Genomic DNA, 23,463 nt, shown 5'->3' with positions numbered 1-23,463 from the left:
TTTCTAAGGCTTTATCTACAAATCTATTTTGTGCATATAATGTAACTATCGCATTTAAGGTGATGGTATCTCTCTAGGTATTATTTCAAACAATTCTTGTGCCTTGTCTATGGCTCCACGTTTTGCAACCAGAACATCTAATAAATTTTCTTTTCCACTATGTTGTGCTAGATGGCCATACCCTATTCCAAAGCTTGAATTTTAGCATATATAAGTAGGATGCTATCAAAGTTTGTCAAGTCTAGCTTTATAGCTTCCAGTTGCATTAGCTTAAAATTATTTAAAGATCTTTCAACAAATCCATCTCTCATGCATTTTGTCAAATATTTTGCAATCACTGGAGTCTATGAGAAACCTTTATGGAAAATATCTCCATCAACTTATGATTTTGTTGGGGTTTCTGTAAAGCAATATATACAATATCAATGACAAGTAGAAGTTAGAAATTGATTTCAATATGGAAAGCTCTTTATTGGAGGATACCGTGGGCATTCTTGACAGGGTTCATGACAAGGTTTACCAGAACAAGCACACCATCCATGGCAGAACAATGTGTTTCTTTTTCCTTTTCACTACTTTTCTTTTCAAACTTAGATGAATATATTTCACTAAATTCTTGTCTCATTAAATTTTTTGTCCATTTTGATCCAAAATCTTTCATTTATTCTTAAAAGACATTGCATCTCTTGCAGATTTCATAATCATCTACCATCTTTTATCGTCTATAGTAATCACTCTTCATTGCAGGCCAACCATAATGAAACCACCTGAAGTGAGGCAACTGTAATTTGTCCTCCCTGTGCACTCTTCTCACATAAAAACCTAAGACTTTAATAAGGTATGGAAGAGATGACAAAGCCTTAATTCTTCTATATATTGATCTAAATCAGGGCTTTTTTCGAATACCACTCGTTGATTTGCCATTAATACCGGCTTCCATGAGGAACAAATAAGTCTTCTACAATCTAAAATATCGGATTTCTAATAACGCCATTACTGAGTAACTATCTCTCAATCATTATAATTGACAACAAATTTGTTTTCAAAAGAGTCACTTATATGAATAATCACAGGGAAAATACAATTGTTTAAGATTGCTCCATAGTATTTGGCTTTATGTCTGTCCACATCTTTCTCCACGTTTGCTCTCTCTCGGTAGTGCCTACAGTGAAGAATCTACTGCAACATATCTATTTCTTCTTCAAAGCACATGAAGGTTCTTTGTGGCCTCTGATAAATCTTACCAGTTATTTATGTTATATCAAATCTGTGCTAATTTATTTTCACCATAGTAAGTCAAGTACCACAACTACATGATCTGTATTGATAAAAAGCCCCACATTTGTGCAGACATTAAAGCGACTCTCATATTTGATATGTATTTAGAGTGTGGTAGTCAAATATCAACATTTTACACAATTATTTGCTCAGTCTTTGTCTTACATTCCAAACTTACAAATGAAAAAAATTCTAAATCCTTGTTAGAAAGTTTCTATTAAATAATTTAATTTATGATCCTAAAATAAATTGAGATTATATCAAAATATCTTTCTATTTTAAAATAAACAAATTATATAACATTTATTTCTATTATATGTAATCTTTTACTAAATCTCAACCATATTTTTGATGTTTCTATATTTGACCTCTGCAATTATATATAGTTATTTTATTTAATTTATATATAAATAAAATAACTATTAAATAACTGCTTCACATTCTTACCATTACTATCCATGAAAGAGGAAATAGCAAAAGGCATGTTCATGTTTGATGATTAAGATTTTGAAATTATAGTATCATACTTTGTAGATAGTGAACTAATGGTTGGATTCAAATCTTATAATGCTTGGGATGTGATTGAATGTTCCTTGTGAAAATATTGTATGGATGTTCTTAATGAATGGATCACTAATCTTATTAATGAAAGTTAACAATAAGTGTATGGGTAGACGATAAAATGAATGCTTGTCTTTTAGAAAAGGATTAGAATGTATCATACGTTAAGGTTTAAGATTATATCTTCATTTGGTGGATGCTATTAGTGTTATGGAATTAGGATATTGTATCTTAGTTTGTGTTGAGATGAATTCGTGTAGTTACCTGATTTGTAAAAAAATTTTGTTGATTAATTGATATAGTGTAAGAGATTTTATGAGAACTAAATGGGCTTTGGATTAAATGTTTAGGAAGACTTTGTGATTATTGCCTTATGTTCTTTAGGAATCATGACAAAGAAATAAGTATGCTAGGAGCATAGAATCATAAATGATTATGTGGAAGTTAATTGTAAATGGAAATTATGTTAATGCAATGTAAGGGTTAATCTTGGTATGTGAATGGTGATGTTCATAGTCGAAGGTTGGTTAATGGTAATAGGAATATTTGGACTTGGTGTATAAAATGAATCTAAGTGAAAAAGAGAAATAGCTATACATTGAAAGATAGAATCTCATATTAAATGAAAGATTAAGTAGGTTGCATATCATGAGTGTTAGGTATTGCTATGTTGTACCTATGTGTGTATAATGAATAAGATTTTGTCGTATTGATCTAGAAGAAAGTAAATGCTTATTGCTTATGTAGGTAGATTAAATAATGGCGTTGAGATACCCTAGGGAGTTAGTAGTAATGATTTATTGTATTCCGCTTGCGTAATTGTTCAAATAGCTTGAGTGATTTACTTTGTGTTCTTAATACTTAAATGTTGTTGTGTGCTCGCTGCATTACTAAAGTGATGTTATGTGTTGTATTTATAAAAAAAAAAATTAATTAGTGTGTATTTAGCTATATTTCTCGGGGGTATTTTAGCATCGAACTCTTAAAAGTGTATTCAGATTAAACTAATTTAAATTTTCAGTAATTTGATTATTTACGAACAAATCAAGGTAAAATAATAGAAATCTTTGTAATCGGCTGAAACTGAAATTCAAACGTGAATAAGTGAATATATAAGTGAATATAAGATTGGATCGAGTGGAAAAAAAACACTTAATTGGTAAAAAGAATAACAGCTTAACCCCATTTCATGAGAAGAAAACCTCTTCGACAGATAACACAGTTATGATTAGGAACACTGGTCAGTGTTATTGCGTGTACTGTACTTTAGCTATATTTCATTCAAATATAACACAGGCCAAAATAAAATTTAAAAGTTTTTACCCTAGATTAGTTGATTTCATCAAAACACTGAGTATTCAATTTCATCAAGAGAAGTACTGAACCGTGGCATCGTATATCTACTACTTTTACCCACAAATTCCTCCAAATACTTTGAATTTATATGTACATAAATAATCTGTATCACCTATTTTTTAACCGTGCCTCCTCTTTTCAAATGCCCTGTTTTAACAAATGCTCTGTTTTTACTCTTAAATCAAAATGCTCCTGGAGAAAAACAATATACAGAAAACACACGTACACACAAAACTTCGAAAAAAAACCATTTACACTTTGTTCTTATTATTCTATATTTTCGTCATTAATTATTACTAAAACTCAACATGATGTACAGGGAGAAATGTTTGGTGAACAGACTTCTTTCAATTTAAATGATTTCAATAAATAATTAAATGTTAAAAAGATTTCAATAAATAAATGTTAAAAAGATTTTAATAAATAAATGTTAAAAATTTATAAGGGAGGTTGTATTCGAGTTGAAGTTGTTCTGTTTAATCATCAAACACTCAACACAATTTTATATTTCATTCATATATTTTTTTATTAATTAAATTTTTCTGATTCTTAAATTTAAAAATATAACCAAATAAATATCATCCATGTCAATTGTCGTATATCTTTAAAATTATTCACTATTTTTCATGGAACAACTTTAATAAGAAAGACGTAAAGAAAAACCCATGTTTACACAACCTCCTGAAAGGAAAGCCAAATTGAACTTCTCGAACTCAAATTGAGGTTTCACATGCAACCTCAACATTAAGGATTCTCCATTCACAATCATTTAGGACATTAAATAAGGGTGACAGGTATGACTATGATGTTTACATAATGAATATAATTCGTAAATTTTGACAGTAAATATAATATAATCTATATTCAATATTTTTAATTTAATATTTGCGTCTTATCTCATATCCTTCTTTACAGATCAATAATTATGTAAAAACATTAACCAATGTAAAAATAGACTGATTCAAATGTAAAAGCATTAACAAATATAATTTGAAATAACAAGAGATCTAAGAAACTTATACAATTGAATCTTAAAAATAATAGTCAACATCATAGATTGTGAAAGTTAGATGTCATTGAGTATAGGTCAGATTTTATTACATATTGTAGAACAGAAACTTATAATTTACTGAGTAGAAGACATAGAGGAAGAGGTTAAAGTGTCAGGATGCTGGTGTTCTTGTTCTATCAATACTGAAATTGGCATATTGAATTCTCTGACTTCTTGTTTTATATTCTTTAAGATCATAACCACATCTTTCATATCAGGTCTTTTTTCTGGATTTTCCTGTGTACAAATGATTCCTAATTTTATAATTCTTTTCATTGCATCATAAATCTGATCATTCCTAAAAGCACTTTTCAAATAGTCATCAATGAACTCTATCAAGTTATTCTCTATATATACTTTGTTTGCCCACTGTGAAAGGGTGGGCCCCTTGTCAATTAAGCTTGAACTCGTTGGCTTAACACCACTTATTAGTTCCAACAATAGAACTCCATAACTGTATATATCTGCTTTTGGAGAAAGTCTCATAACTGTATATATCTGCTTTTGGAGAAAGTCTCACTTGATATGCTTTTTCTGTTAAAAATAAAAATAAAAATTTATGAAAAATAGTTCTTTAAACTTGACTCAGAAAATGTATGTAAAAATAATTACTGTAATTTGATTTAAAACTAAATAATGGAGATGAAATTTTATAGAAACTTCAAATATCAAGCATACTATGCAAATACAAAATAATAATGCTCTTAAGAAAGGGTGAAAGAAAGAAGAAACATATAGGTTTTAAAAGATAAACCATCACTTTTAAGCTTAAGAACAGTCCACTTAGCCCTAACAAAACAACAATTTTAAGAGCTCGGTCAAATTACATGAATGGTATTACAGTTTATACTATCAAACAACCTGTCAAAAGGTCAAAAAATCATCACAGAGAAGACTCTTTGACCTGACTGTACTTGCAACACCATCTTCAAAAAATAATAAATGCACTTAAAACAATAAGCTCTTACCTCAGAAGTCTGTAACTCTTCCCTAAACCTTCTGCCACATTACATATCTAAACTCTTCCGTAAACTAATAATTTTAAGACTTCACTCAGCTAGATCAGTCTCATAAATTCTATCAATACCGAAATTGACATGTTGAATGTTGAACTCTCTTACTTCTTGTATTCTTTAAGATCTTAACCACATCTTTCATATCAGGTCTTTTTTCAGGATTTTTTGTGTACAAATGATTTCTAATTTTATAATTCTTTTCATTGCATTATAAATCTGATCATTCTTAAAAGCACTTCTCAAATAGTCATCAAGAACTCTATCAAGTTATTGTCTATATATGTCTTGTTTGCCCACTGTGAAAGGGTTGGCCCCTTATCAATTAAGCTTGAACTCATTGGCTTAACACAACTTATCAGTTCCAACAATAGAACTCCATAACTGTATAAATCTGCTTTTGACAAAAGTCTCACTTGAAATTATGCAAAATAGTTCTTGAAACTCAACTCAGAAAATATATGTAAAAATAATTACTGTAATTTGATTTAGAACCAAATAACGGAGATGAAATTTTATAACACCATACAATTTTAGAAACTTCAACTATTAAGCACTCCTTTTTACTATGTAAATAAATAAAAATAACAATGACTTCAAATATTAAGCACTCCTTTTTACTATGTAAATAAATAAAAATAACAATAATCTTAAGAAAGGGTGAAAAAACAAGGAGAAACGCTTAGGTATAAAAAATACTAGTAAAAGATAAACCATCCCTTTTAAGCTTAAACTCACAGTCCACTTAGCCCTAACAAAACAACAATTTTAAGACCTCACTTAAATTACATGAATGGTATTACAGTTTATACTATCAAACAGCCTGTCAAAACGTAAAAGATCATCACAGAGAAGACTCTTTGACCTGACTGTACTTGCAAGTTGCAATACCATCTTCAAAAAAATAATAAATGAACTTTAAACATAAGCTCTTCCCTCTGAAGTCTGTAACTAAACCTTCTGCCTGATTACATATCTAAACTCTTCCGTAAACTAACAATTTTAAGACCTTACTCAACTAGATCGGTACTCCCTCTCATAAATTCTATACTAATTCATTCTATGATACACTTAGTCTATGATCTAGCATACATTTACAGAAATATAGGCTTTTTAATAATAAGATAATATTCAGTAGAAACTATGTAAGGTTTGTAGAGGAACTACCATACCTGGGGCTGTATACCCAATAGTAAAGCCAGAGCCTAAAGAGCTGGGTGTGAGCTCATTGTTGTTCATAATCCTGGCCACGCCAAAGTCAGCAATATGGGCTTCCAGATGTTTATCAACAAGAATATTTGCAGGTTTCAGATCACAGTGCACAATTGTGTTACTGCATTCATGGTGGAGATAAGCCAACCCATGCGCAACTCCAACGGCTATATTCAATCTTTGCTTCCAATCCAGTCTGCAATCTAGTGGGCCGTGCAACAGAACGTCTAAGCTAAAATTAGCCATGAATTTGGACGCTATTATCATTTCTTGACCATTGAAGAAATACCCTAATATTTTCATAAGATTTCTGTGACGAAGCCGGCCCAAAATCTCCAGCTCTGACAAGAAATGCTTTAGACAACATTCTCTATCCTCTGAAAATTCCATTCTTTTAATGGCTACTGCTTGGCCATTAGGGAGGATTCCCATGTAAACTGTTCCGAATCGGCCTTTTCCAATTACTTTCGCGTCACTAAAATTGGCTGTTGCTTCAAGTATATCTTGTCGCGTGAATTTCCAGTATGGCTGGGAAATTCTTTTGATTTTGGCTTCCTGCCTTTGAAAATCGGAGACAAGGTTTTTGATTTTGTTGATATGACGTTGAAGAAAAACAAAGAGTAAAACAAGAGATGCTACGAACACAATAGTAGTGACTACAGGACAAACTAGCAGAAGCAGACGAAATGAATAAAGGATCCATGAAATAATTAAGGCTGCAGCGGAGGCGATTATATAGACCGCTAATATAACCCATGAGAATTTCCTCATGCTCAGAGTGCCCTGCAACGTTTTAGAACCTTGTCTGTTTATAGCACACACATATTAGTTGATCCATAATTTTTTCGTTCAATTTTCCTCTTGACCTGGAGTCGCTGAAGAATAACTTTCCCTTATCATCATGAGGAAGAGCCCCTTCCACGAAGATCTCTATGATCAAAAAAATATGATTGAGTCAAACCTTTTTTCTTTTCTATGGTCAAAAAATATGGCAGACCCGTTTTCAAAAAAATGAAATAAAAAAAAGTTTCGGTGGAGGGAGACACGTTGCCGTAAGTCGAACGGTCCGATGGATCATTTCATTCTCTGGAAGCAATAAGAGCTCCTGTAGTTGAGCATGTATCAATTGTTGTGAGGCTTGTTGATACCTTTTGTTCTAAAAATTGAACAAATAAAACTTAGAAACATAAAATATCAATTTTTGTTAGGAAATGTACCAATAGTTGTTAGGAAATGTACTAATATTGTAAAAAGTAACCAATCAGGTGTTTATTTCCGGGAATCATCTTAAATGATATTTTGAAAAGAAATTTTTAATAATATTTTTTATAAATAAAATTTGAAAGTAAAAGTGAAGACAAATAAAAAGGAGAGAAAAAAATATGGTCAAGTTGTGTATCATTTTTTTAAATAAGGAGTTGTTATTTTCAACCTTAATTTCTTTTCCAAACTTAGGGTGAGGTGTCATGGAAGAGACTTTTTAAAAAAAAATTCAATGGCTGCTGAGATATTTTAGGATTATTTCAAAGCTGGTGATCCCATGAATTTTGCAGTTTAGTTTAAGCTCTAAAATTTATGGAAGCTATTGGTCTCATGATTTTTGTTATTTAGCATTATTTTTTAATTTGAGTAACTAAATATAAAAAATAAAAAACATAATTGATAAAAAATGAAAAACTTCACATTTTTCACAAGTCACAAAAATAAAAGCCTAAGCTTGTGGGGCAACTTCTAGCCCCCACCCTTTGCCACCCCCTCAAAATTGTAGCCTTAAAAAGTAGGGGTTGCTATTTTTCACGAAAAGATTCCAATTAATCTTAAAGATTTTTTTTTTTCGATTTCATGGAACTTCCCACACCTTAAAAATTGATCCTAAAGTCCCCTCTTGGGACCCTAGCCCTATTTTCAATTTTAAAGCAATAGTTGCTCCACTAAAATAGTAAAAGATTCTAATTTATCCTTTTCCCCTAATTAATTTTTTTGGTGGGAACACTTTAGCTGCTTAAATTTAACTAGAAATTGTACATAACAAGCCGCATAAGGACATGTGGTAACTTTTGTAGAGTCAACTTTCCCCCACATGCCTTGTCCAAACATAAAAAACCATAGAGTAAAAGCATCATGCACAACAAAACAAACAAATCTAATCAATTTTTTTTACATGATTTATGTTTTTTTTTTTTATGATTTTTGTTCTATCAATAGTGACAATGGCGTTTGAGTCTAAGGCATTGGAGCTATAACAATGGCCAAGGAATGAGAGATATCCATTCCATAAAATTCATTTAGGGCAGTAATCCGATCCCATCTCTTATGATTTTGGGGCCTTTCAACAAGACTTGATTTTTAGTGAGGTCATTCAGAACCATTTGAATTCAACAACAAACCTAAAACCCATTAACATATTTGAATGTTTTGGAAGAAAATTAGATCAATGGTATACAAATGTGGGGTATTTTAACATGGGGATAGAGTAGGGAGTGGGTGTGCTGCCAAGAAATTTAGTCCAAATGGAATTCATGAAAATTTTCAAATCTTTGATTGGCCATTGACTTTGGATGACCATGAAAATATTTGCAAGCTTAATCAAGGTAAGATATGCCTAGTGCAGAAATTTGTTAATAGCTTAATTAGCCCTTACAAGAGAACTAAAAGATTATGGGATGGGGACATTAAATAGATTATTTTACTTAACCCCTTGTTAACATTGGGGAAATTATAATAAAGGCTATAGTTTTAAGTTTCAGTTGATAAATGTTCAAAGTTTTCTTTGGGTGTCAATTTTTAAATAAGGAGAGATCAAAATGATACAATCAAGCTCTTTTGGAGCTTAATAAAACTGGTAAATTAAGATCAAAGTTTGTAGTAATTTGTGGCAAGGTTTCATGGTGTTCTACAAATATTTAAGTCTACTAAAATATTTATGGATATTTGAAAAGTAGTATAAGGATAGTAGTTGTGTTTCTCGATTCAACTATGTGAGATTTTTTGGCATCAATGTTTCAGATCACACTCCATGGTGCATCATCAGGATGATAGAAGATCAATGGATCATTCTAATGATGGATCATGGAGTGTGACCCAAAATGTTGATGCCAAAAAAACTCACATGGTTGAATCTAGAAAGACAACTATTATCATTATGGATTGTGGAAACCTTATATCTCAAACAAGTAGTATAAGTTTTGATTATGTAAAGTGTGAGAGGGCCCAAACCCTTATACCAAAAAACCATTAAGGTAGTAGAGAGTGTTCTCACAAAGAGCAAGACAACCGAAAAGCTAAAAACCAAAAGATAGAAGAAAGACTAGCAACAACAAAAAACATAAGGGAGGCCAAGCGAAAATCAACCAACAAAGGGACTAGTTAATTATAACCAATGATTTTGGGGCCTTTAATGGCCTATCATTCCTTGTTAAGAATTTCCAAATTCTTAACGAATGATAACTTTTTGATTATGTTTTGCTCTCGGATGGGATTGGTGTTCAATTAGGGATTTTCTTTGGCTTTACCTTTATTGCTGGAACAAGGATACGAACCAAAGGAACCAACTTTTCCTCTTAGCCTTAGATTTTTTCTCTAGATCCTATTGATAGACGTACAAAGAGACTTCCATATTCTTCACATTTTCCTTATAGTACCTGAACTTGGAGGCAAAATTTGAAAGTCATCCACTCAAGATATGAAGATAATCATCCACTCAAGATATGAAGATAATCAAAAAACAAATATTGTAATGCTCTGAATCTAGTTTCCAAACTACTAAACTTTTTCAAAATTAGATAAGATTAAGGGGGTCAAATCCTTCACGCATGAAAAATAGACCCTGATTTTTTCAAAAAAACATAACATAGTGTCTGACGTGTGCATCAAAAAAGTCATAGTTAGATTTAGTATTTTGACAAATCCTTTGGCAGAAAGATAGTTAAAAGTGAGCATTAGAAGATGTGTATTTTTTTGTTGAGTATTTTTTTTTTTAATGATTTTTCCAATCGAGCACATCCTGAAAATTAAGTACCTGTTCGTGCGCGAAGCATAAGTTGCACTAGAAAAATCGAAAATACAATTTTTTTTTAAATTGTAAAAAATCAAGTGCACTACAATAATATATAAAGTTTTTAAAATTTGGATAGCTATATCAAAAGTTATTAAAAAAATGGTGCATGTATGTCTATGAGAACTATGGAGACACTGGTAAAAGAAATTCAATAATAATAAGTTATTGTTCAAATTTAAAAAACATTATATGGTTAGAAAGCTCAGAAGATGGGTGAAAATATGGTGGCAATTTTAGAAATACTCACTTGATGAAGTGTAAACCTGATGATGACAAAGTCGAGAAACAAAGTTGATAAAATAAAATATGTCAAAAAGGAGGGAAATGGAGAGAAATCAAACTTCCAAACCGCAGCTTTGTCATCCAAGCCTATTTCCAAGCCCAAACAGTCAAAAGTACGTATAGGGTACCTATGGTATAAAAAATGCGTATAGGGTACTTACGGTGTAAGAAGCGCGTAAGCTCTGTCTTAACTATAAAAAGCGCGTATGTGCTTTTTATGCTTTTCATTGTGCCCTTTATCTTGGCAAAATCCTACATGGTATCAGAGCCATTGGGGCTTCATTGATTAGTTTTTTGGAGACATTTTGGAGACTTCTATTTTCGGATTTGGGGATCTTCATTTTTTGTTGGTGTAAATAAATATTCATTTTGGATATTATTACACTTTACTTAAGTTAACTTAGGATAATGCATCTCTTCGTAGTTTGGATTTGAGACACTTAGGGAAGTGTGCACATAGGGATAGAGCTTGTAGGAGAAATTCCACCTTTTGTGGTCTTATTTTGCTGTTACACTCCACATTCGGTGGGTCATCCACCTCTTGTGGAATATTATATTATTTCTCCTACCTACCCCTAGTATTTCTTACTTACCCTTGTTTCTCATTGAGCCACATGTCATAATTGTGTGCTCGTACATCCATATGACCTTGCCTATATAAGCAAGCCTATATTCATTGTATTGGTTAATCTAGTTGATCATTTGCATATTGATGAGAATACAGTTTTGTTCTTGTCATTCTATTGTATCTCTTTTAATGCTTTTCATTGTGCCCTTGATCTTGGCAAAATCCTACACTCCGTCTTAACTATAAAAAGCGTGTATGTGCTTTTTATGTTTAAATTTTGGGAGTGTGTATAGTATGATATTGTATATATAATATGTGTATATACATATAATATATAATATAAAAAATATATAATATATATATATATATAATAATATATAATATATTAAGTATATATATACACACATATGGGTGTATGTATGTGTATTGTCACCCTCTCTCCCCCTCTCAAGCGCGTACAAGGTGCCTCTCTCTCTCTCTCTCTCTCTCTCTCTCCAATATATCTTCTTTTTGTTTGCATATAGATGAGGTGATAAGAAGATTGACAAGGTGGTCGGTTTTTTTTTTTTAAAAAGAAGATAGGATATAAAGTAGAACGTTTGAAGAAGATGAACATATTGAATTTTTTGGATCGTGTGGATGTATTGGTTGGATAATCTTTATGGGTTATATGGTGTACTAAGGGGTCATATGGTGTCCTAAGGGGTCATATCCAATTTTCTATGATCCGTTAGGACACCATATGACCCCTTAGGACTCCATATGATGTCGTTATTGGTCGTACATGTTGTTCTAAAGGATCATATGGTGTTATATGACCCCTTAGGACACTATATGATCCCTTAGGTGTCATTGGAGGTCATATGGTGTCCTATGACCCTTTAGGACACCATATGACCCCTTAAGACACCATACGACCCATAATGACACCATATGGTGTCCTAAGGGGTCATAGGATGCCATATGACCCCTCATGACACCATACGACCCATAACAACACCATATGGTGTCCTAAAGGGTCATATGGTGTTCTATGACCCCTTAGGACACTATTTGGTGTCATTATAGGTCCTATGGTGTGATAGGGATAATATAGTGTCCCACAACCCCTTACATGTTAGCGGTTATATTTTGATCTAAGGGTCATATGGTGTCATATGACCCCTTACAACACCATATGGTGTCGTTATGTGTCTTATGGTGTCCTATGACCCCTAGGACACCTTTTGATCCCTTAGGACACTATATGGTGTCCTAAGGGGTCATATGGTGTCCTACGACCCCTTAGGACTCCATATGGTGTTGTTATGGGTTGTATGGTGTCCTAAGAGGTCATATAGTGTTCTATGACCCCTTAGGACACTATTTGGTGTCATTATGGGTCGTATGGTGTGCTAAGGGGTCATATGGTATCATATGGTGTCCTATGACCCCTTAGGACTCCATATGGCCTCTTATGTGTCGTTATGGGTCATATAGTGTCCTAAGGAGTCATATGGTGTCCTATGACCCCTTAGAACACATCCATAGATCCGTAGGATACCATATGACCCCTAAGAATACCATATGAAATTGTGTCCTCCAAGTTTAGGTTCTCCTACGACCCCTTAGGACACCATTTGACCCCTTAGGACTCCATAGGACTCCATATGGTGTCGTTATGGTTCGTATGGTGTCCTAAGAGGTCATATAGTGTTATATAACCCCTTAGGACACCATTTGGTGTTATTATGGGTTGTATGGTGTGCTAAGGGGTCATATGGTATCCTATGACCCATATGGTGTCCTAAGGAGTCATATGGTGTCTTATGACCCCTTAGGAAACATGCATGGATCACTAGGATACCATATGACCCTTAAGAATACCATATGACCCTAGAGAGGGAGAGAGGGGGAGGAGAGGGAGGGAATGAGAGAGAGATACACCTAAGAGAGGAGGAGAGTGAGATAGAGAGATAAAGATTGAGAGGGAGAGACAAGAGATAAATGAGAGAGAGAGAGGGGAGATAGAGATAGAGAAAGGGAAAGGGAGGGGGAGAGAGAGATGGAGAGAGAGAGGAAAATAGAGTGAGAGATAGAGATAGAGAGCGATACAGAGAATGAGAATCACAGAGAGAGAGAGAGGTGGATAGAGGGATTGGGAGAGAAAGAGAGACCTAAGAGGTTGAGGGAGGGAAGGTGAGAGAGAGAGAGAGAGGGTGAGAGATGGAGAGAGTCTGAGTGAGAGGGAGGAAGGGCTGGAAGGAGAGTACAAGAGACTAGAGAGAGAGTTGGAAAGAGAGGGAGAGAGTGAGAGAGAGGTAATGAGAAAGGGAGAGAGGGAGAGAATGAGAGAGAGATACAGCTACGAGAAGGAGAGAGTGAGATATAGAGAAAGAGGATGAGAGGGAGAGAGTTCAGAGAGAGAGAGAGAGAGAGAGAGAGAGAGAGAGAGAGAGAGAAACTTAAGTGAAAAATGAAAATGGAGGGGGGGAGGTAGGGAGAGAGTGGGAAAGAGATACACTTGACAAAGGAGGAGAGAGAGAGAGAGAGAGAGAGAGAGAGAGAGAGAGAGAGAGAGAGAGAGAGTTGATAGAAGAGGAGAGAGATAGAGAGAGATAGATAAAGGTTGATAGCCAGAGACTTGATAGAGAGAAGGAGAAAGACTTGAGAGAAAGAGAAATGGAGCGAGAGGGGGAGAGAGAAAGAGAGTTAGAGGGAAAGAAATACTTGACAAAGGAAGAGAAAGGGAGGGGTAGGGAGAGGGATATAATGAGAGAGAGACATTGAAGAGAGGGGGAGAGAGTGAGAGAGAGATATTTGAGAGGAGAGAAAGAGAGGGATAGATGAAAGAGAGAAAAAGGGTGAGGGAGATGAGAAAGAGAGGGAGAGATACCCGAGAGAGGGAAGAAATTAGAGAGGGAGATGAATAAGAGACAAAAAGGTAGGGGTTAAGGAAGAGAGGGGGAGTTTAGGGAAAAGATAAGAGAGATAATGCTGATATAAGCATGTTGATTACTGAAATTTGACTAAGTCTGAAATTTATAAGAATACTCAAAAAACTAGATTTTGCATTATAACTCTTAGAGATCTGGAACCACTCTCAAACATCCTGACAATATATACATAAAATATAACTTAAAGTATTCTTATACTTAAATGTTATATTTTATGTATATATCCTACCGAAAAACCTAATGGAATGCTAAATGAATAACCTAATGGAATGCTAAATGAATTGCATTTTATTGACAGACAAACACGTACGCAGTTTATAAACTAAAACCACGTACGAACTTTTTAGTTTCTAAACCACGTACGCAGTTTTAGTTTTTAAACCGCATACAGGGTTCTTAGTTTCTAAATTGCGTATGCGGTTTTAGTTTTTAAACCGTGTATGTGGTTAGTATACTTTAAACCCCGTATGCGGTTTAACTTTGGTTAGGCTCGGCAAAATGAGCCTAAACGCGTATGGGGTTCTTTAAATTTGAAATACCCCGTGTGCATTTTGTTGTTTTTCATGTTTTTTTGGGGGTGTCCACTTTTCTGACCACCATCTTTGTGCATTTACCCCTAAAACAATTAAAAGAATATAACATAACTTACCCTTTAGTTTTCCACTCTAATCTAAGAAACAATTACAACTCAAGAATATAAGAAAATAAGTCATGTACCCTAATACACTACTATCATAATTCAACATTTATTTCATGCATCAACATTGTCATTTCATACATAGGACATGTACTCACACAAAAACCAAAGCACAATAAACTTCAAGAAAACATCACTACAACAATGCCCTTTCACATCTCAAGCATATATGTACAATTATCACCTCTTTTATACTTGAATGAATCCTTCACATAATATAATTCACAATGTTCAATCATGGGCCAAAACATTATCATTCCTTTTACGGGTATATGCATGAAGTTGTGGTACCAAAAAGGTACCACTCTTCAAAAAAATAAAAAATGGTCATAAGGCGCGCGCCCTATAGTGCATGCGCCTTATAAGGCGCACACTTTATGACCTTTTCAAACTTAAAAAAAACCCAAGTTTGCATTTTGGATGCATTCTGCATTCCTAAACCCGCGTTTTGGCGATTTGGGGTGCCTTTTTCTTGTGCTCGCCCTTTGTAGAAGCTTGATATTGGGCACTAAGTTGTCCATCTCTCATCAAAATGTCGCCACGCCATCGAAGAGGTATGTATTTTTTTTTTCTTATTGTCATTTTTTTATTAATTTGAAGATTAAACTAGGTTTATTGATTTAAATTTATTTTCATTATCAGGAAATGAGATTAGACAAGAAAATGTTGAAAACACTCAATCACCTCCTGATGAAGACCATATTGAAGAAGAAGCACATCAAGAACTTCCTACAATCCCTAGACATCCCATAGGTACACAAGAAAACCTATTAGGTCATATAGAAAATAGCCAAAAAGAGCTTGACGGTTTAATCACAAGGTTAAAAGATCCCACTGGAACGAACTCCCATAGGACAAACCTTGCCAATTCTTTGCAATCTATTGTATCTCACATACAATCTGTGAGTAGGCAAATAATTTTTTGGTCTAGTAAGAAGGAAGAACAAAAGCAATTTTATGTTGACAAATTATCATATAGGGCAGTGAAGAAAAATAAAATTAATAAATTTGACTTGTGTGCTCTCTTTACGGACCCCCGAACAAATCAACCTTTACACCTTGGATGTAGGAGATTCCCTATTCATTGGTGTCATCATCAAGGGATTAAGAACGATTTTTGGGATAGGTGATGGATGGTATTTGATCAGCCCCCATGCAATAATCATGAGGTACCCTAATACTTTATGAGAAAATTGTACTGTGAGTTTGTCCTTAATGAGATCCCAAACTATTTTTATTTTTTAGATTTCCAAGGTAAAGGTGAGGGTTCCTCACATGATAGAGAGGGTGCATAGTGTGACCCAAATCTCCCACCAAGACCCTTGGCCAAACCTATGGTGGAGCATGTTATTATTCCTTCCATTGTGTAGGAGAGTATTGAGGTTGAAACCCTAGACTCCTTAGCTCACTCACTCAGACCCTTATACAGTATGCTAGGCCTCTAGTAGAGGGTGATGCGAGTGATGATGGTGATTCTTTTAGGCATCGAGTTCCAGCTCATTTTTGTCGATCTTGTGGTTATCTTTGCACTTATGATCCTAATAGTTCTGAGAATGCACGTGCACGAGCAGAGTTTGCTACAAAGAACATTGTCATGACAGAATCCTTGCTGAACGAAACATTTGACATTAATACCCAGGTGAATTTCATTACAAGTTCATTTCATTCTTTTTATTAAATCTTATATGGAAATTTGAGAATATATCTAAATTAGTAAATTATCATGATAAAAAATTAGGGTCAAAGTGTTCACAATACTAGCAACATTCCTGCAACACCCTTTTTCACGATTTCGTCGACTCCACAGGTATCCAACATCGCTTTTCAACACCTTATTATCAACAAGGGAATGACCAAGCAGAGGCTTCAAACAAGACAATCTTGAAAAATCCTTGAAAAGACAGTGAATGATGCTAGTAAAGACTTGCATGTCCAGCTCAATCCTCCACTTTGGGCCTACAAAACGAGTATCCCCACACCTACAGGAGCTACACCATACTCATTGGTGTATGGGTCAAAAGCTATCCTACCTATTGAGGTAGAAATTTCATCACTCCGAGTGTCATTGAAAGGCCTCATTCCAGATGAGGAACATCGAGTCAACAGGTTGCAAGAGCTAGAGCTGCTAGATGAATGTCCCCAATGTGTCTTTGATCATCTCAAGGCATATCAACAAAGAATGTGCAGAAGCTACAATCAAAAAGTCATCCCACGAGCATTCAAAGTTGGTGACCTAGTCCTAAAGGAAAATTCTCAGAATCAACAAGATCGAGAAAAGAAAGGGAAATTTGAACCCAACTGGTTGGGACCCTTTGTTATCATTTCATCTTATAGATCAGGAGCATATCAGTTATCAACTTCAGAAGGGGACATGCTTGATGAGCCAACCAACAACATCCATTTGAAGAAATTCTACACTTGAGTTGTCCAATGCACAGATCGAGCAAAAAAGCAAAAAAAAAAAAAAAGTATAAAAAATCGTCACTAGGGTGAAAACCCGCCAAACAGGTGCTCTATGACATAAAAAAAATTAAAACAATGAAAAAAAATGAAAAAAAAAAAAAAAGTGCAATAAAAACAAGTGGTGAAAACTTGGCAACAAGCACCACTTGTGAGAGAGCAGCCCCTCTATCTATATTCAATATTCATATCCTAACCATCTGATCTAAGCCCATAGCCACCACGAAACACTTATACACATAGTGTTATCCTCGACATACTTAGCGTAGTCACTGTCCTTGACTATCTAAATCATATCCCACCATGGCTTGGTGATCAATGTAAATATCCATATCGAGGTAGTCTCAACGGCAAGGGGCAAAATCCTGACCTTGTTGGGGGCATTTCAACTTGAAGGTTTTAGACATCATACCAAACACATAGCAATATAACAAAGATCAGAACAACCAACAATAACCACAACAAAGCAAGAAGGCTAGACCTCAAGGAATTGAACTGACTTGAATTGAACAAAAGATCTATTTGCAAGATGTTTTATTTGACAAGAATACATTTTCGATAGCATACATGCTCTCTTATGGTTGTTAATTTTTGCTTATCATAACTCCTAAGTGACTCCAGGATGTCTCAACAACTAGAGAAGCAAGGAAGGAATGTGATGTTTTTTTTGTCTGTTGTTTGGGAGTGAAGCCTTCTATTATGCAAATTTGTCTTACAACGTGATCGAGTAACATATCACTGAAGGCATTTCGGATTTGTATAGGACAAAGGTTAACTCTTGTCTGTTTTACACAAGCAACACTTAGGTCATCTTGGTTCAATTATACATCGATGCTTGTGTCATCTTGCAATATCAAAATCCATGTAAGTTATACTCAGGTCATTATGGTTTAATTATACCATGATGCTTGTATCAACTTTCAACAAATCAAGCCTCGATGATGAAAACAAGGGAAGCACTGACACTTTGATTAAAATAGATGGAAACATTTGGGAATGAGAATACATTAGCATCATTAGTATCATTTCGTTATCATTGTCATTTTAATCTTGCATTAGGTTGCATATCATTTTTAATTTGGCATTAGTATCATTTCATAATCATTATCATATTAATTTGGCATTAGGTTCCACATCATTATCATGTTAATATTGCATTTAGGTGCATTCACATTATCATTTTAAAATTGCATTCGATTGCATTATCATTTTCACAACTCATTTTCAAGATACATCTCACATCATACATCTCATTTTCAAGATACATCTCATCATCATCATCATCTAGTCACATTCATCATTGCATCCCTCACATGCATATCTATCGCATCATCATGGAATATTTCTTCACTTTCATATCTTCATCATTCATCCAAATCTCATCTATCATGTCTTATACATGATGTATCTTTCTTGAAACCAAATGTTTTGATCAAGTCTTATACAAGATATATCGTTCCTGAAACCAAACGTTTTGATCATCTTTGTCTTATATAGGAGGTGTCATTCTTGAAACCAGACTTGATCCCAATCTTATCAATTCTATCAATCCATTTCATTTGATCCATTCTATCATGTCTTATATAGGATGTATCTTTCGTGAAACCAGACGTTTTGATTAGGTCTTATACAAGATATATCATTCTTGAAACTAGACATTTTGATCATCTTTGTCTTATATAGGAGGCGTCATTCCTAAAACCAAACTTGATCTCATTCTTATCAATCTGATCAATTTTATCAATCTAATCAATCTGATCAATCTTATCAAACCCATGCATGTCATCGACTATCCACTCTTCTATCTTTCAAATAACATTCTTCTTCTTTCGAGAGATCATTCATGCTTTTAGTGCACGGACAATCTCCTGAAGGGGCATTATCATATCGAATCTCCATACCAATTTAATATCAATCTCATATCGACACCATCTTCATATCGACTTTCCATATCAAATCAGTTCTTCATATCTGGGGCTTCATATCGACAAGGGGTATTATCATATTGAATCTCCATATAAGTCTCATATCAGCTCCATATCGACCAATCAATTCCATATCAACATATCATATCGAAATTCTATCAGTCTCTTATTAGCTTCATATCGATAAAATCATATCAACAATTCATATCGAAATCAACTTTTCATATCCAGAAAATCATATCGACAACTTTGGCGATAACATCATATCAAAAAATTTTGGCGACAAATTGAGTGTTTTCTTTGAATCAACATGTGGTCACACGTTAACTCAAAGAGGGGCAAAATGTAGACACCTAAAACTTGCACAATGAATTCAGTGAATTTTATTCATTTAATTATTCCTAATTCTTCCAATTAATTAAATTTAAATTTACTTAATATCCCTATTCTTTGAATTAGCTTATTAATAAAATTAAAGATTTGATTAAATCCATTTCCTCTAGCCTAACCTATTAATTAAACTAAGGTTTGATTAAGTACCCTTAGCCATTTAATTGAATAAATCTTATTTATTTAATTAAAATCCCATTTTCCCTTTTTTGATTAAATTCACATTTAATTAAAATCCCTTTTACATTTAAATAAATCAAAATTTATTTAAAAATCCCCCCACTTGCAAAATCCTACAAATGCAAATTGCATCCCCTTTTTGGCTAAATTAAATCATTTTAATTTACCAAAATTACCTATTTTCCCTCACCCACTTGAAAAATCCTACATTCTCCTAATCATTCTTTTAGAAGCCTTTTAATCCTATCCTAATAATGTCATATTCTCCTAATCATGTCCCGTTTCTAAAATTGGGGGAGTCACTTCTCCAAATTTGGCGAAAGTCTTCAAAATGTGTTGAAGACTCTACCTTATTCAACAAACTAACTTGTTGAGTTCCCTAAATTTTTAAGAGCCTTACAAATTAGTCCCAAAAGTCTTCTAAGGCATTTAATGCCTCTTACAAACCCACATCCCTTAGCCATGATGGTTATCCCTTAACCATTTATCCATGTTGCACAAGAGTTTACCTCTTGGGTAATAGCATGCCTCCCTAGTTAATGACATTATCCATGATGTCACTCCTTGAGGCTATCCCTGATTGCTTGATTAGCATTTAATTCTTATTTAGCATCCCCTCAAGCCCTCTCAAGGTGACATTTGTCAACTTGGGATTGGATTGAGTCTCTCCCATGGATTGATAATTTTCATTCCTAGCCCTTGTTGAGATTACTCAATCTCAGCCATCCATTTCTCTATTTTCCCTATAAATAGAGCCCATTCCTTCTTTAATTCATCAAGTCTTTTGTGCATCAACATTATAGCCACATTGCAGGTTAAGGATCTCTCTTTGTCATCACCAAGCATCAACATCATCCTCAAGCATCCATAGCACATAGTTAAGCTTCATTTAGTTGCATTTTAATCTTCCATCCTAGCTTAATTTCACTTCTTTTATAAGTTTTGCATTCTCATCTTAGTTTAATTAACTCACATAGCATACTTAGTTTTCAATTTGGAACTTATCTAGCATCTTAATCACCTATCTTCCATCCTTCATCTTCATCTTCATCTCTTAGCACTCACTCGAATCCTACTTGCATCCATTTCGATTCTAGTAGCCTTTCTCATATAACTCGTTCTCTAGGTTGTCATCTTGAGGATCAAGTGCTCTTCCAAGTGAAGGCCACCTTGAATCTTAGAAATCTTTAAAGATAGAGGACAATGAGGTGATTTTAGAGTTTTTAATCTATTCATGTGTTTTGATTTCTAACATCTAATGCAATGCTTCATTGGTGTGTTTGAAGTGTTTTCCCTCTTGCAGGTGTAAGACCACATTTCCAGCATACACATACAAATAATCATGATGTTCATCCACAACAAGTTCACGTTCATGATTTGGAGTGACAAGCTCCTCCTGTAGGCATCACAATATAAATTAAACTAAATACAAGTATCGTTAAATTTTTTAATAATATATTATTAAGATAACAAATGTAATGCTAAATTTACTAAATTTACTAATATGTCTCATACTTCTGTCAAAGCAACTGAACTTGCTACTGTAGTAGCAACACCGTGCTCCATTGTTGCGCGAACAACAGAAGGAGTCTCTGATGTCAACATCTGAAAATTAAACAAAGTATATTGATCAATCACCAAAACTATCTATATTATTTAATAACGACATTAAAAAATAAATTGCTTACTTGGGTGAAAGATTCTCGATGTGTTACACTATGAGGTGTTGATGTTGAAGCTCCAACATCAAACTATTTGACATCCAAAATGAGTAATCATAAAATCACACATAAGGTTCAACTATTCACATATAATAATTATATTTCTTCACTCGTTTTATACCTGTGGAGTTGACGAAGCCATGAAAAAAGGTGTTGCGGGAATGTTGCTAGTATTGTCAACACTTTGACCCTGATTTATTATTATAATCATTTACTATTTTAGATATATTCTAAAATTTCCATATAAAATTTAATAAAAAGAATGAAATGAATTTATAATGAAATTCACCTAGGTATTAATGCCAAATGTTTCATCCAGCAAGGATTCTGTCATGACAATATTCTCTGTAGCAAACTGCGCTCGTGCACATGCATGCTCACTGCTATTAGGATCATAAGTGCAAAGACAACCACAAGATCGACAAAAATGAGCTCGAACTCGATGCCTAGAAGAATCATCTGCATCACCCACATCACCCTCTACTAGAGGCTTGGCATACTATATAAGGGTGAGAGTGAGTGAGCTAATGGAGTCTAGAGTTTCGTCCTCAACACTATCCTTCACAATGGATGGTATAATGACATGCTCCACCATAGGTCTGGCCCAAGGGTCTTGGTAGGAGATTTGCGTCATGTTGTGCACCCACTCTATCATGTGAGGAGCCACCACCTCTACCTTGGAAATATAGAAAATCAAAATAGTTTGGGATCTCATTTAGAACAAATTCACGATACAATTTACTCAAAAAGTGTTGGGGTACCTCGTGATTATTGCATGGGGGTTGATAAAATACCATCCACCACCTATCCCAAAAATTGTTCTTAATCCCTTCACAGTGACACCAATGGATAGGAAACCTCCTACATCTAGAGTGTAAAGGTTGATTCGTTCGAGGGTCCCTAAAAAGGGCACACACGTCAAATATGTTAATTTTCTTTTTCTTCACTGCCCGCATATGATAATTTGTCAGCATAAAATTATTTTTTTACTTCCTTTTTATTTGACCAATAATTGATTTTCCCACTCACTAATTGTATGTGAGATACAATAGATTGTAGAGAATTGGCAAGGTTTGTCCTATGGGAGTTTATTCTAGTGGGATCTTTTAGCCTTGTGATTAAATATTCAAGCTCTTTCTGGCTATTTCCTATTTGCCCTAATAGGTTTTCTTGTGTACCTATGGGATGTCTGGGGATTGAAGGAGGTTCTTGATGTGCTTGTTCTTCATTATGGTCTTCATGAGGAGGTGATGAGTGTTTCTATCAACATTTTCTTTTTGCAATCTCAATTCTTGATAATTAAAATAAATTTAAATCAAGAAACCTAGTTTAATCTTCAAATTAATAAAAATTTGACAATAAGAAAACAAAAATACATACCTTTTCCAGCTCTTCAATGTCGTGGCGGCATTTTGATGAGAAATGGACAAGTTGAGGCCCAATATCTTGCTTCTACAAAGGGAGAGCGCAACACAAAGGCACATAAAATCGCCAAAACGCAAGCCTGACAAAGAAAAATGATGCCTAAAATGCGAGTAGTAGGGTTTTGATAGAAAAAAATAAAATAATGTGCACGCCCTATAATGTGTGCGCACTATAAGGCACGCGCATTATAGGGCACGCACATTATGCCATTTTTAATCTTTTTTTGAAGTGTGACAACTTTTTGGTACCACAGCTTTGTGCATACACCCATATCCAACATCATGGCTACTTCCACACAAAATGTTATTCCTACACATGTTAGTCAAGGGGGCAACATTGCTAATCAAAACT

The 23,463-nt window shown here is 34.1% G+C and overlaps 1 protein-coding gene across 5 annotated transcripts in view; it reads right to left on the bottom strand.

Moving 5' to 3' along the window:
- Positions 1 to 4,248: 4,248 nt before the first annotated feature.
- Positions 4,249 to 23,463, bottom strand: part of LOC131067343 (cold-responsive protein kinase 1) — a 41,872-nt gene continuing 22,657 nt past the window's right edge. For 4 of the 5 annotated variants that reach the window (XM_058002304.2, XM_059221624.1, XM_058002305.2 and 1 more), the window contains 3 exons: positions 6,432 to 7,026; positions 4,766 to 4,780; positions 4,249 to 4,731 (listed from right to left, as the gene is read on the bottom strand). In XM_058002304.2, coding sequence (XP_057858287.2) covers positions 4,322 to 4,731; positions 4,766 to 4,780; positions 6,432 to 7,026 — 1,020 coding nt within the window. In that variant the 3' untranslated portion in view covers positions 4,249 to 4,321. Of the gene's footprint in view, positions 4,732 to 4,765; positions 4,781 to 6,431; positions 7,577 to 23,463 lie in introns of all 5 variants that reach the window. The other variant, XM_059221625.1, reaches the window with a different exon arrangement.

This window comes from Cryptomeria japonica, chromosome 5, assembly GCF_030272615.1.
Source record: "Cryptomeria japonica chromosome 5, Sugi_1.0, whole genome shotgun sequence".
Taxonomy (NCBI): domain Eukaryota; kingdom Viridiplantae; phylum Streptophyta; class Pinopsida; order Cupressales; family Cupressaceae; genus Cryptomeria; species Cryptomeria japonica.
The sequence above is the reverse complement of the archived record's forward strand: the minus strand, read 5'-3'. Positions and strand labels throughout refer to the sequence as shown.